This window comes from Heptranchias perlo, chromosome 1 (assembly GCF_035084215.1).
Source record: "Heptranchias perlo isolate sHepPer1 chromosome 1, sHepPer1.hap1, whole genome shotgun sequence".
NCBI classification, from domain to species: domain Eukaryota; kingdom Metazoa; phylum Chordata; class Chondrichthyes; order Hexanchiformes; family Hexanchidae; genus Heptranchias; species Heptranchias perlo.
In genome coordinates, this window is record NC_090325.1 from 81,940,476 (window position 1) to 81,955,748 (window position 15,273).

General features: G+C 40.9%; 1 protein-coding gene across 11 annotated transcripts in view; it reads left to right on the top strand.

Annotated features, from left to right (window-relative positions):
* Positions 1–15,273, top strand: part of clocka (clock circadian regulator a) — a 168,527-nt gene that overhangs the window by 67,670 nt on the left and 85,584 nt on the right. For 9 of the 11 annotated variants that reach the window (XM_067987247.1, XM_067987288.1, XM_067987266.1 and 6 more), the window contains 3 exons: positions 8,163–8,254; positions 13,337–13,426; positions 13,699–13,819. In XM_067987247.1, the coding sequence (XP_067843348.1) occupies positions 8,163–8,254; positions 13,337–13,426; positions 13,699–13,819 (303 nt within the window). Of the gene's footprint in view, positions 1–8,162; positions 8,255–9,319; positions 9,386–12,996; positions 13,055–13,336; positions 13,427–13,698; positions 13,820–15,273 lie in introns of those variants that run through there. The other 2 variants (XM_067987315.1, XM_067987324.1) reach the window with 2 other exon arrangements.

The following is a 15,273-nucleotide window of genomic DNA, read 5'->3' on the forward strand; positions in this document are numbered from 1 at the left end:
ACAGCAATGGAGAAAAGATTGCAAATACAAGAGAGAATAACATGTAAAATTGATATTTGCAGCAAAGGAGAAACATGTTAAGGAATAGGATCTCTTGAAGATTACCAGTATTCGTACAAATCTTTTGTACCCCAGAGCTGAGCAGTTTGAAGCCAGTTGTCCAGCAATCACACACGAAACATGAACCAATCACCATCTCCACAGAGCAGAGATGCATCTTACAGCATTCAGTAAAGAATGCCCCCTCACAGAACATCTTCCTCTCTGCCCTCTCCACGCAATTATAGAAAAGCCTATATACCTCACCCAGCACAGGGAAGGAGGAGTGAGTGGAGAAAAGGGAGAAGCAGAAGACAATGAAAGGGTGCATTGAATGGACCCTCCCGCCCACGAGCAAAGGTTGGTGGAAGCTGTAAACACACTCCTATGTAGTCCGCGTTGTGATAATCCCAGCAATGAGTAAAGGAAACCCCCTGCTCACAAGGTCTCTTCCTTTCCATTGCACAGAGACTCCCCAGTACATAGATTGCAGTAATCTGCAATTCCCCACTTCACAGAGCAGATATTGAGTCAATGCCCCCCCCCTCGCCCGCTCCCCCCCCCCCATTTTACCATAAATCGGATGTCTGAGGATGAACCAGAGACGAATTGTCGATAACAAAGGAGTGGACGTGCATAAACTAGAGCATTAATAGTCTGATTTTATCTATGAACCAAGGCAAAAAACTGGAAGACCTTGGGCAGACAAAACAAATGGGGAAATCCTTTGATACCCCTGATGAGCATAATTCACCCTCCCAATGATAAAAAATCTCAGCACAACACCCTCCTCCATTGAGTTGAAATCAAAAACAACTTGTGCCTCTTCCAGCTCCTCCAGCAGAACAATTCATCACCATTCCTCACCCTAGGCTGCCCATGAGAAGAAAAATACTTTCCTCCTCTGCGGATAATCTTTCAAAGTTTTCTAGATTCAGGAACTGTCCCTCGAGATTGGAAAATTATACATGTCACTCTGCTTTTTAAGAAAGGAGAGAGAGGGAAACCAGGTGTTGACCGAAGGTCACCAGTTACGTTTATTGGCTTAGTACAAAGAGGAAAAGCGTCAATTCTCTCTTAACTCTCAATTTGCTTTATTCACGTCGTTAGATCATATACATATAGCTTATACGTCTGGTTAGATATAGACATGCAGTTTGCACCAGGTTATACAGTTTTATACCCAAACTAGGATCTAAATGCGCACCCACTAGGTTTCTCTGACCCTCCCTGAGTGGTCACAGAATTTAAAGGCTAATACCCAAAAAGAAGAGCTGATGCTGGACAGGCGTTCCGTTCTCTCTCTTTCGACGTCGTCTCTATGTCCCTGACGTAGGTTCTTCCACTTCCGCGATGGTTGGTGTCCGGAGTCTTCGCTGGCTCCACGCCCGAGATTCTTCCTTCTCATTCCGAATCTTATCTCTTCAAGCTGTGCTGTATCTCTCCCGTTGGTTTAGGCTTGCTCGTCTAGTCCGTGTCTTCTCCTTATTGGCTCTGTCCCAAGGACTTAGGTAGCATTACCTCATTACTCCTTTTCTAAATAAGGACTTGTGTCTTATCACATCTCCTATGTTCCTTTGTCTTTCACAAAACTTAGCTAATTCAAACCGGTTCCAGCCAGCTCAGTCCAGCGACTGAACTCAAGGTACTTCAGTTCAAAAGTTGCTTTTGCCTGTGTGTAAGCAGTTCGGAATAAACTCGGTAGATTCTGCAGCCCCTGGCCAACATCTCCCCCCTTTTGATCCAAAGATGCTTATCTTAGGATCATTATTCTCCCTTTCTGTGTACCACTCCTGAGGTTGTCATTGTCCCCCAATGGGCATGTTACATCTGCAATATCATATGGTTATAGAAAAATATAAAAGAGAAGCGTATATAAAATATACTTCACACAGTGTCCTTATATTGATAATTGAACCGTACTGCTTTTGTGGTTTGGGGTCTGGACCTTGTATACACACACTCCCGGTCATTTTCCCACAATCAAGTTTATGTCGGGCGAATACTATTGAGTTTTGTGCAATAATTTGTTGTACTTCACGATGGTCACTCATTTCTCCTGGTTTTATCCACATTTCCCCGATTGTGCATATCCTATCCTGATGTTCCCCCATCGGGACGAGTGTGTGATTTATACTGCCCATGCCCAAAGGCATTTGCCAAATCATACAATTAATGGGGTCAAAGCAGTGTCACGCTTTGGCCATATAGTCACTCCCTAATATATGTTCTTGTTCTCTGGGTAATTTAATAAGGACCACTGAATGCTCTATCACTATGTCTCCCACACCGACTTCCAACGGTACACTCACATATCCCACTTGTGAATGCCCAGTGAATCCGCTTAGAACAATTTTGTTTTGAATTTTCCAATCTACGTCATTGACCTGAGTGGTGTTAACGGTGGTTTGGGATCCCCGTGTCCCAAAGGAATGTAATAGGGCGGCCTCCAACCCTACCATTCACTAGGGGTCTCCCCGTGTCATCCCACCGCGCGTCACACACCCGTAACGGAGAGGCCTGAGGCCGTCATTGCAGTTCGGGGTACAACCCAGTACTCAGTGATATTTCTATCATATCACACTGAGGACTTGGTCTATTCGGCCCTTCCACGGGTAGGCTCTTGTTTTTCCACCTTCTAAGCTGATATACATTGAATATGACAAGTATTAATGCACATAAAATCACAACTACAGCAGCATGTGATAAAATCCTGACCCAAGGATGTATTTGAACATTAGATCCCCAATTCCAAAACTTATCCCAGAACCCAGGGTCCCGTAGCAGTTCATCTGCTTTATCATAAGAACATAAGAAATTGGAGCAGGAGTAGGCCAATCGGCCCCTCGAGCCTGCTCCGCCATTCAATAAGATCATGGCTGATCTGATCCCAACCACAAATCTAAAGAACACAAGAAGTCGGAGCAGGACCCGGCCACATAGCCCCTGGGCCCTCTCCGCCACCCACAGGGCATTGACCGATCCGAACTCAGCTTCATGTCCAATTTCCTGCCCGCTCCCCATAACCCCTAATTCCCTTTACTTCTAGGAAACTGTCTATTTCTGTTTTAAATTTATCTAATGATGTAGCTTCCACAGCTTCCTGGGGCAGCAAATTCCACAGACCTACCACCCTCTGAGTGAAGAAGTTTCTCCTCATCTCAGTTTTGAAAGAGCAGCCCCTTATTCTAAGATTATGCCCCCTAGTTCTAGTTTCACCCATCTTTGGGAACATCCTTACTGCATCCACCCGATCAAGACCCTTCACAATCTTATATGTTTCAATAAGATCGCCTCTCATTCTTCTGAACTCCAATGAGTAGAGTCCCAATCTACTCAACCTCTCCTCATATGTCCGCCCCCTCATCCCCGGGATTAACCGAGTGAACCTTCTTTGTACTGCCTCGAGAGCAAGTATGTCTTTTCTTAAGTATGGAGACCAAAACTGTATGCAGTATTCCAGGTGCGGTCTCACCAATACCTTATATAACTGCAGCAATACCTCCTTGTTTTTATATTCTATCCCCCTAGCAATAAAAGCCAACATTCCGTTGGCTTTCTTGATCACCTGCTGCACCTGCATACCAACTTTTTGATTTTCTTGCACTAGGACCCCCAGATCCCTTTGTACTGCAGTACTTTCCAGTCTCTTGCCATTAAGAAAATAACTTGCTCTCTGATTTTTCCTGCCAAAGTGCATAACCTCACATTTTCCAATATTATATTGCATCTGCCAAATCTCCGCCCACTCACCCAGCCTGTCTATATCCCCTTGCAGGTTTTTTATGTCCTCCTCACTCTCTACTTTCCCTCCCATCTTTGTATCATCTGCAAATTTTGATATGTTGCACTCGGTCCCCTCCTCCAAATCGTTAATATAGATTGTAAAGAGTTGGGGACCCAGCACCGACCCCTGTGGAACACCACTGGTTACTGGTTGCCAGTCCGAAAATGAACCATTTATCCCAACTCTCTGCTTCCTGTTTGATAACCAATCCTCCACCCATGCCAGAATATTACCCCCAATCCCGTGATTTTTTATCTTAAGTAATAATCTTTTATGTGGCACCTTGTCGAATGCCTTCTGGAAGTCTAAATACACTACGTCCACTGGTTCCCCTTTATCCACCCTATACGTTATCAGCATGAGTTCTAATTATTTTAGTGTGTTTAGTCCATTGATGAACGCCCTTTTTGCTCTATCCCATTCCTGTGTTGTGTCTTCCTTTGTACAATTGATGATGATCCAGCCAATCTTTCTGAAACGCCTGCTATATCCACCCCAATCAATATATCTCTGGTATGAGTCGCTACCCCAGTCAATAGTCACATAGGTGTGGTCCCAGTGGACCATAATTTTACCTCGACCGTCGCTCCCCGATGGTCGCTCAATAAATGGACCCACACAGGGAATTATAGATCAGTTAGCCTAACATCTGTTGTGGGGAAAATGCTGGAGTCTATAATTAAGGATAAGGTGACTGAACACCTCGAGAATTTTCAGTTAATCAGAGAGAGCCAGCATAAATTTGTGAAAGGTAGCTCGTGCCTGACAAACCTGATTGAATTTTTTGAAGAGGTGACTAAAGTAATGGACAGGGGAATGTCAATGGATGTTATTTATATGGACTTCCAGAAGGCATTTGATAAGGTCCCACATAAGAGACTGTTAGCTAAGATAGAAGCCCATGGAATCGAGGGAAAAGTACGGACTTGGTTAGGAAATTGGCTGAGCGAAAGGCGACAGAGTGTAGGGATAATGGGTAGGTACTCACATTGGCTGGATGTGACTAGTGGAGTCCCGCAGGGATCTGTCTTGGGGCCTCAATTATTCACAATATTTATTAACGACTTAGATGAAGGCATAGAAAGTCTCATATCTAAGTTTGCCGATGATACAAAGATTGGTGGCATTGTAAGCAGTGTAGATGAAAACATAAAATTACAAAGCGATATTGATAGATTAGGTGAATGGGCAAAACTGTGGCAAATGGAACTCAATGTAGACAAATGTGAGGTCATCCACTTTGGATCAAAAAAGGATAGAACAGGGTACTTTCTAAATGGTAAAATGTTAAAAACAGTGGATGTCCAAAGCGACCTAGGGGTTCAGGTACATAGACCATTGAAGTGTCATGAACAGGTGCAGAAACTAATCAAGAAGGCAAATGGAATGCTGGCCTTTATATCTAGAGGACTGGAGTACAAGGGGGCAGAAGTTATGCTGCAGCTATACAAAACCCTGGTTAGACCGCACCTGGAGTACAGTGAGCAGTTCTGGGCACCGCACCTTCGGAAGGACATATTGGCCTTGGAGGGAGTGCAGCGTCGGTTTACTGGAATGATATCCGGACTTCAAGGGTTAAGTTACAAGGCGAGATTATACAAATTGGGGTTGTATTCTCTGGAGTTTTGAAGGTTAAGGGGTGATCTGATCGAAGTTTATAAGATATTAAGGGGAACGGATAGGGTGGATAGAGAGCAACTATTTCCGCTGGTTGGGGATTCTAGGAGTAGGGGGCACAGTCTAAAAATTAGAGCCAGACCTTTCAGGAGCGAGATTAGAAAACATTTCTGCACACAAAGGTTGGTAGAAGTTTGGAACTCTCTTCCGCAAACGGCAATTGATTCTGGCTCAATTGCTAAATTTAAATCTGAGATAGATAGCTTTTTCGCAATCAAAGGTATTAAGGGAAATGGGCCAAAGACAGGTATATGGAGTTAGATCACAGATCAGCCATGATCTTATCAAATGGCAGAGCAGGCACGAGGGGCTGAATGGCCTACTCCTGTTCCTATGTTCCTATAACTTCCTTTTATCTATGCTTTTTCCTTTTATAGAACCTATCAGCCCATTTGGTATTTTGACAGCAACCAGACATTGGCTCCATGTCTCAAGGGATCTATCTACTAATACTCCCATATCCCTTTCCTGATGTCCCTATTTTTCCATTAACCCTGTAATACTTCTGCTTATTGAGTACACGATTTTACACTTATACTGCATTTACCAATTATCCGCCAACGTTCCCAGTCTAGGTCCCCCCCGTAGTTTGTCCTCATCTTCCACCTCATTAACCACCTCTATTATTTGGTCATCTGCAAACTGAGATGAAACTACTGAAACTTCTTCCATATATTTATAAAAATGTTAAGTACCAGTCACAACACCAAACCCTACTGGACTCTACTTGTCACACCGGTCCACCTAGGATACTTCCTATTTACACAGACCCTCTGTTTCTAACCACTCAACTATAATTCAGTCTATCTGAGCTCGCCACTATCAGTACCGCCCTGCCAAGTTTTCATCTTCCATCTCACATTTCTTTCACTGAAGGGAAGTGTTACTTAAGCGGGTGTAGTTTTAAAACAAGATTCAGGAAAATCATCACTAATCAGCATTTAGCAAACTGGCTAATGGAGTATATCTCTTTTTATTATTTTCTAGTAGGCTAGGAATGTCCTGGGAAAGTTAGAGATTATTCTGCTCAGCAAGTAGCACTTGAGCCAGTAATCACTCTGTAAGGCAGTGACCTGGAGTGATATGCTTTCACAAAGCATTATTTTTGACTTGACAGCTCAGGATGAGGAGCACTTAAGTGCAGCAATGCTCCAAGCTTGTCAGAAGATGCAATTTCTCAGAATCCCACCTCCAGTTATTTTGCACTACCTTGATATACTTCCTATTATTTGTATGTGAAGGCTGACCAAATGAGGAAAAATGGCAGATTACTTATCATTGTTATCATCTCATTCTTTTGAAAGCATTTCAACCTCTACATACAAAGCTTCCTCCTGGCCTGCCTTTCGTTCTTTTCTGTGCTTGCAGGGCTGGGAGCTGTTTTTAACTAAATGATTCTAATTACCAATGTTATTTATTGTTTCAGTGATTTTCCTGGTTCCGTAAGTCTCATTACTGCCTTCTCTGAGCATAAAATTGAAGTACTAACTTGGATCAACTATTGTTGTCTCTGTCTTCTTATCTACTGAGTCCAACACCAGCCATGTATCATTTATAAACTGTTCACATTCACTAATCTTTTGACACATATCAATCCTACTTTCTAAAACTGCTATTTGCTCCTTTAAAATTCCTAATCAGACAATGTTTGCAACAAAGATCCTATCTGATATCCAAATAAACATACCACAACGTACACAGACCATGGGATTTATTTAATACTCACATATCCTATGTCACTAAGGCTCTAATTTAAGGATTTACTGGCTTTTATCACTTTTTGCAATGGTGGAAGGGGAAATGGTTAGAGAAAACAATCTGGTAATGAATTGTTGTGGATTTAAAAAGAAAGAAAGACTTGTATTTCTATTGCGCCTTTCACGATCTCTGGATGTCCCAAAGCACTTCACAGCTATTGAAGTACTTTTTTGAAGTGTAGTCACTGTTGTAATATAGGAAACGTAGCAGCCAATTTGCAAGGTACCTCAAACAGAAATGTGATAATGACCAGATAATCTGTTTTTAGATTTTGGTTGAGGGATAAATATTGATCAGATACCGGGAAAAACTCACCTGCTCTTGTTCGAAATAGTGCTATGGGGTCTTTTACGTCCACCTGAGAGGGCAGAAAAGGCCTCGGTTTAATGTCTCATCCAAAAGATGGCATCTCCGACAGTGTAGCACTCCCTCAGTACTGCACTGAAGTGTCAGCCTAGATTTTGTGCTCAAGTCCCTGGAGTGGGAATTGAACCCAGAACTTTCTGACTCAGAGGTGAGAGTGCTACCACTTAACAAACAAGGAATGGGTTAATTCATTCAAACATACTGATAATGTGTCTTATAGAGATAGTTTGATTAAGATGTATGTGATGCAATTTATTTCTCAGTGTATTTTGCTTCAACCACACGGCAACTAATTAAAATTATGAAATTAGAGGCAAATAAGTTAATTTTAAATGCAACCTGTAGTTATGAGGCTTGGTTTCAGTGACTTTGTTTAATGTGAACCTTTTTCCCTCTCTCTGCTATTTGTTCTCAGTTACAATGCCCTACGAAATAGAAAATAAATTGGAGAGGGCATCAATCACCATGTGTGTTATGAACAGTAATACTGTGTAAATTAAGATATATTTTAATTAAGATATGCATTCTGTTGTAGAAATCACAGCACAATCAGATGCTAGTGAAATACGACAAGACTGGAAGCCTACATTCCTTAGTAATGAAGAGTTTACTCAGTTGATGTTAGAGGTGGGTTCAAAAGCAAAATACTGCGGATGCTGGAAATCTGAAATAAAAACAGAAAATGCTGGATATACTCAGCAAGCCAGGCAGCATCTGTGGAGAAAGAAACAGAGTTAACGTTTCAGGGGTAATTATGTGCGATATTTGCCAGGTACAAATATGATGCATTTGTTTTGATGCACGAATCCTATGTCGTCGCCCTGGCAGAAGCACATTTTATATGTAGTTGATCTGTTCCCAGGATTGATGATATAAATCTTTAATCAGTAGCTGGGGCGCATTATATGTTGTGTGGTGTAATACTGGCATGTGGCCAGAAATAACTGTAACAAGGTCAAATGTTTTATAATAATTAGGAGTGTTATGCCATGTAACAAATAATATTATAAGGGCCACTGATTAACTGTGATAAAATATGTGAAATCCTGTTTTTACTGCAAGGTATTCTGGAACTTATAGGGTATTCCTAATGATGTCACTCCATAACTTCCGGTGGCCATGTTGGATGACAAGCATCTACAGAATAATGCTGAAAATATTTTTTTTTTAAATCCAAAAATGAAATATATTATAAGTAATTTTGACTTCAGAGAGGGGTGAGATCTCCTACCAAGTATTTTAAAAGAGAGGATCCACTTAGAATTAGTTTTTTAATGCCAAAATAATTTTAGTTTAAAGCCTGATAGGAGCTCAGAAGCAGTTGGTCAATAAAGCCCGTATATACACACACGTACACACTCACATACCCCTAAACCAAGGTATTCAAGGAGGGAATTATGTGTGAGATCCCAGAATGGATAATCCTAAATAAATATATGTTTTAATGTGCCTCAATCTGGAATATTTAGCTGATTTTCTCACTCGTATTACATTTCTAAAGCACAGGAAGTGCCTTTTGCGGTTTTCAGAGCAAAACTGTTGGGAGTTACACAAAGCCAATTAGCTCCACTTTGCTTGTCTTTGACCCTCTGCGAAACCATTCGGATTGCAGTGGTGGTTGTGATGATGCAGAGGAAGAGGAGCAAATCTATCAGTAACGTCACCATTAACGCCGCACAGTCTCAGGTTTTGAGGGTCACGCTCCCAACGGACCTCTCGCTCTGTCTCTCCAACACCCACACCTGCTAGTGAGCACTGGTAAGAAAAGCCTTTTATTTTATTTTCAAACCGTCGAGAACATACAACAGTTGCTAAAATCGTGTTTAGTCTCTCTCAACAAAACTGAAGTGAACTTTAAATCAATGTGATTCTAAGATCGGCCTGCAGTCTGTTTTATGCACTTTGCATGGGTTGAGGGGAGAGTTGTGTTGGGTTTTCTTTATGTCTTTAGCTATCTCCAGATCTAGTAATATTGCTAAAAATCTGACTCCTGCTCTGCTCAGATTCAGCGGGCACGATTTTAAAATGGAAAAACGGGTGGGGGGCAGTCAAAATTGTAACCATTTCAGACCTGCCCCTAACCTACCTCCAACCTGCCCACTTCCGGTGTACACGGGGGCTGGACGAGGGGTGGGCGACCAACTCGTTCCCAGGAGGCGGTTTGGTGATTAAAACCTTTCAAGGAGGGGCTGCAGGCATCCATTTTTCCAGAGTTTCCAATTTCAGCCCCTGGGGGCCAGGATTCCCGGGCCTTCTCTTTTACGCCACGTGAAAGGAGGTGAGAAGGTCTGAAACTAACATGTATATGCCTTTCTGGCACAGGTTGTGGGCCTGGAGAAGCAGGAGTGCTTCCCCCAGGCCCAACAAGCCTACCTGCAGCGACCCCCACCCCCCAGCGATCGCGGACCCCACCCAATCTCCGCCCCGCCCCACAATGATCGTGGACCCCCGCGATGACCCCCAATTTCACCCCCCCAAATGATCGTCGACCCCCGCGATGACCCCCGATCCCGACACCCCCATCCCCCGTAACTGACCCCCGATCCCTCCTCCCATGACTGTCTGTCTCTCTTCCCTCCCCCCCACCATGATGTTCATGCCCACTGGTGCTCCTGTGTCCACCCGTGCCCCCATGCTCATGCCCCCCGTGCCCAACCATGCGCCCCCATCCATACAAGCAAAACTTATCTGAACACGTTCTCTCCCTGGCTGCTCTTCCCGTCCGACTGAGGCCAGCCTGTCAATCAGGCCGGTCAGTCGGATGGCAAACCGACAAAAAAAAAATGTCCTTACGTCAAAATTGTAAGGATGTCCGGGAAACTCGTACTTCCAGGTTTCCCGTCCGCAATTTGAACTCCCCGCCCCCTTCCCGGCTCGGGGTCAAAATCATGCCCAGCATGTCTGTGCCAGTAAACAGCAGCACCTTTTTTTTAAAATGCAGAATTAAAGCGGTGGCTCCTTTACTTTGGCGGTGGGGTTGTTTTGTACAGAGCTCGCCTTCACTGTGGGTCTACTTTGTTAACGATGTTAGGAACTGTATGTGTAAGACCTGTCTACATTGCAGCTACGACGTGCAGTAGTTTTGCGTTGCCTATTTTCTACTTCCTGTTCATATTTTTTTTAAATTCCTGTTGTGAGGTTTTTTTATAACCTCAAGTCAGAAACACTGAAAACACCTACCTTCGCTCAATCAACACGCTTGATTCAACACGCTTGTACTCCCAACATGGCGAGTCACGTCACCTGTGACATGTATTAGGAACACCCTATAGGAACAGGAGTAGGCTATTTAGCCCCTCGAGCCTGTTCCGCCATTCACTGAGATCATGCCTGTTCTGTGACCTAACTCCATATACCCGCCTTAGCCCCATATCCCTTAATATCTTTGGGTAACAAATATCTATCAATCTCAGATTTAAAATTTAAAATAGGAGAGTTTGGGATGAAATTCAGAAATTCTTCAAAGACCATAAATAAGTGACCTTGATGATAGTTATTATGTTTATTAACCTATGTTTTTAATGTTTATCTCATCTTTTTAAAAGTATAGGATACGTGGGAAGATCTTCATAGCTCTTGGTAGGTAGAATTGGGGAGTGGAGGAGAGGATTGATGAGATTTGGCATTAGTGAGGGGGTCTTGGGTTTAGATATTCCAGGTATAAGAGGTGCATCACTTGGTGGAATTGGAATGGTGGTGGGTTTAGTAGTATTGGGAGATGGTATTAGGTGTTGTAGAATGGATAGATATCATTGGGTTTGATGGTATTAGAGGGGGTGCTCGAGTCTGGCAGTACTGTGATAGGGAGGGATTAACATTTCAGTTGCATGGTATGAGTTAGTGACAAGTGATTAGACATCATAAGAGTTTAGGGTGGAAGTTGGACAAAGTGATAGGTGAATGTAAGAAAGATATGGGTTCTCTCTCTCTCTCTCTCTCTCTCGTGTCCCACTCTCTCTCGCTCCCCCGTTTCCCCCCCCTTCTATCTCTCCTGTCCTCCTCTTGCTCCTATCCACTCTCGCTTGCTCATGGACCCTCATTCTATTGCTCACATGCTGTCCCTCTCTATTGCCCCAATCTCTCTCCTATCTTTTTAAAATATTATCCAATACAGACATTATTTCATTTTGCTTGCTACAGCATTACACAGGTGTTACTCAAAAAGAGTGTCATAGAAGTATGACAATATGACACAGGAAGCAAGTATGACAACAGGAAGTGAACTGTTACAAGACTTTCAATACACTATAGACTATGTAAATCCAAATTTTCAGGAACGACTTGCTCATATACACCTCAAGCTAAAGCTAATAAGAGGCCTCTATGTATCCAATTCATTAACTGATGTGTTTTATTATTTGTTTATTTAATTTTAAATACGTCAATTATAATGAATCGAGGAAGAACGTTGGAAGAAATCCCCATCTATTTCACTGCAGATTATTTTAATTGAGTAATCCAGTTAATAATACTAATTCTGAAATTATGTGTAAATGTTGGGCATGGGGATTCTTGTGTATCTGCTTCCTAATATTAATGCTGCTTGAAAATTTACAAAGGATAGTAGTCCAGCAAGTACTTGCTACCTTACAGAAGCTGGACTTTCTAGTAAATGACTTTTTAAAAAATTCTAAATCTCACAATCATAGGCACTCTGCTTCAAAAAGCCTGGATAATATTTTGTCATGTCTTCATAACTGTCACTAATGATCTTTCTGTCACCCTTTGTTGATGTTCTGGGTTGCATTCATTACAATAATGTTGGATGCAAAGAAAGAATTTCCTCCAAGTGAATCTCCTATATCTATTGATTGTCACTGTCACACTTGGTGCAAATAAACCAAGCTTCTACATTGGACTTGAGGTGGTGGACCTGCAATAAAATGTCTCGGGGTATAAGTTAAAACCATCACCATTAATGCACCTTGGTGATGAATACCTCTAATAGTTAGGGGACTCTAACAGGGCAATTGGATCCAAGGCATTTGGACTTAACAACAGTCTTAATATCATCTGTTATCCTTACTCTTCTTGAGAGTATTTCTTCATCAGAAGGAGCTTTTACATTAGTGCTTGTTTAGTTTGGGTCACAGAACAGTGTCTGTGTATGGCTTCCCAAGTTTACTTTACTAAAATAGCTTCCTTATCTCGGTGGCAGAATCATAGATCCAATTTTTGAAACTAAACATGTGCCAGTGCAAAATAGCCTAGAATCATAAATATGTGCAATGAAGATGGAAGTGGAATTATCCATTTTCTAGCCAACATTATTTTGTCACTTTAAGAAAAGTTCAGTTATGTATATATAGTTCTGATTATTTAAATGATTTATTGTGGTTACTTACTGCAGTTTTATATTTTGCATTTAGAATTGAGTTTCAATTGAAAAAAATGCTACTTGCTGAAAAGATAACTTCCTGTATAGAGGTACGCTTGGCAGGCAGACGAAAGCCACACTGCTGGCTCCTGCAGTGCTCTGCACTTGCATGTTTGCATACGTGGGAGAGCTCTGCTTACTAGCATCTAATTGCTGATTATATTTTTATGTGAGGAGCTGATATTAACAACACTAATAATTAAGTAAAAGTTTTATTTTGTAAAGTGGTATTGCAGCAACTACAAAGCCCAAATGGTGTGAAACTATTTCCTGTTCTACTTTAAGAATGTGTGTGTTCATTTGAGTTCTAATCTCCTAATCCTTTGTTGCAGGCATTGGATGGATTTTTTATAGCAGTAACAACTGATGGAAGCATAATACATGTATCAGAAAATGTGACTCCCTTACTTGAACATTTACCAGTAAGTATGTTTTCAAGTCAATTGGTAAATAGCAAGCACAATGCATTTATTAAATTTTGATTCTCCTGGTGCAGTTTAATAATGCATTGGTTAAAATAATGTGTATTTTAATTATTGCTACAAAATGGTAAAAACTATGTATTTAGTTTGCTTAATAAAGAAAATATTTGGAGTACACAGTAGTAATTTCTAGAAATGAAAGTGTGTTTTCAAGGGATTTGAATTTTGACATTGTGTAGATTTTCTAATTGTGCCTTATTTTCTCTTCATAGTCTGATCTTCTGGATCAAAATTTATTGAATTTTCTGCCAGAGGTGGAACATTCTGACGTTTATAAATTCCTCTCTGCTCAAATATTGGAAAGCGATTCTTTGATCCCAGATTATTTAAACTGTAAGTGATAGATTACTTAATTTGCTGATTTGTAGTGTTCAAATTACTTCTGCCTAAACTGCCTGCCAGTTGGTTAATATACAAAACATTGTCCGTGAACTAGAAACATGCTAGATCAGTGGTAATACTGAATTTATTTTCAGCTTGTGCTGCAGTTTTGGTGAAGATTGTCAAACTGTTATTGGTATTTTGAAAAATATCTTGGCAGTTTCAATTTAAAATTAGGATTACAATAATTGTAAACTCATCTATAAAATTGTTCTATCGTGTGTGTTGCCCATGTGGCAGATGAACATTATTTCTGTGCTAAAATTAAAAATATAAGAAATGCTCTATGGTTCTGTATTTGGCTTTTTAATTAGCATAATATTTCTACAGAAAACATTTTGTAGGTGTGACAAAAGAGATGTTACATTTTGAAAACAAAGTTTTTTGACTTAAAGTTTTGTTTGTGCCAAATTCTGTTTTTCAAGTGGCCTTCTCATGTTTCAGTAATATATTTTTCTGAGAATGTATGCTGTTTTCACAAAGTTGAGCAACAATTCACTTGAATGACAAATATTTCATCCAGAAAAGATGAGTGTTTGTTACTCATGAAATGCCTGCACTATGTTGATAATGAAAGAACATCCATTTGTTCAGAAATAGTGAATTATTGTGTATGTATTTCTTCATTTGTATTGTTTTTTAAAAATGAATTAAATGTTATGCAGAGCAAATATAACCAGATCTATGTTTCTCCTTCAGTTCAGGTCTTCCACACACAGACCCTCAAGGGGTAAGGTCTGCACATGTGAAGATTGGAAAATCTTGCATGCTTTTTCGTGTCTTCTGCAGTCAGTGCCAATTCTATATAAGTGCTGCATAAAAGCCATTGACCGTTATTTCTCTTCAGCCTTGCTGATAGTAGTTGAAATATATTGTGCTGCTTATTGCGTGTTCAACTATCTTTCAACTATCTTTCAACAACTTTTACTTGTTTGTATGGATAAATGTAATACTTTTCTCGATACAACCATTAGAAACTCCCCAAGTAGCATCTTCATGAGGAATACATTTATGTTCAGGTGTCTGCCACCTCTGAGGTTAAAGAGGTTCTAACAAAAATAAAACTTGAGACAGCAGGTTCCACTGCCTTGAATGCTTATCTTGAAACACTCAGAATTAAGAATGTCAACACAAAAGGTCATATAACCAGCACTGGAATTTTATTGCCAGTTCTTGGATATGGCATATCATCCCAGAGAATCCATTTGGAGATGCTGGTAAAGGGAAGAGAAATTTAGGCTCAATGTTCATGACTACAGCAATGAGAAGCACAGTAGGTATGTATCATAGTAACAGAATATCTAGCTCAGCATTCTAGACTCATCAAAAGACTGAGTCATCTTCTGGTACCATGGAGTCATTTTACTGCCTAGGATATAAATATTCACTTGTAAGAATGCTGAGAA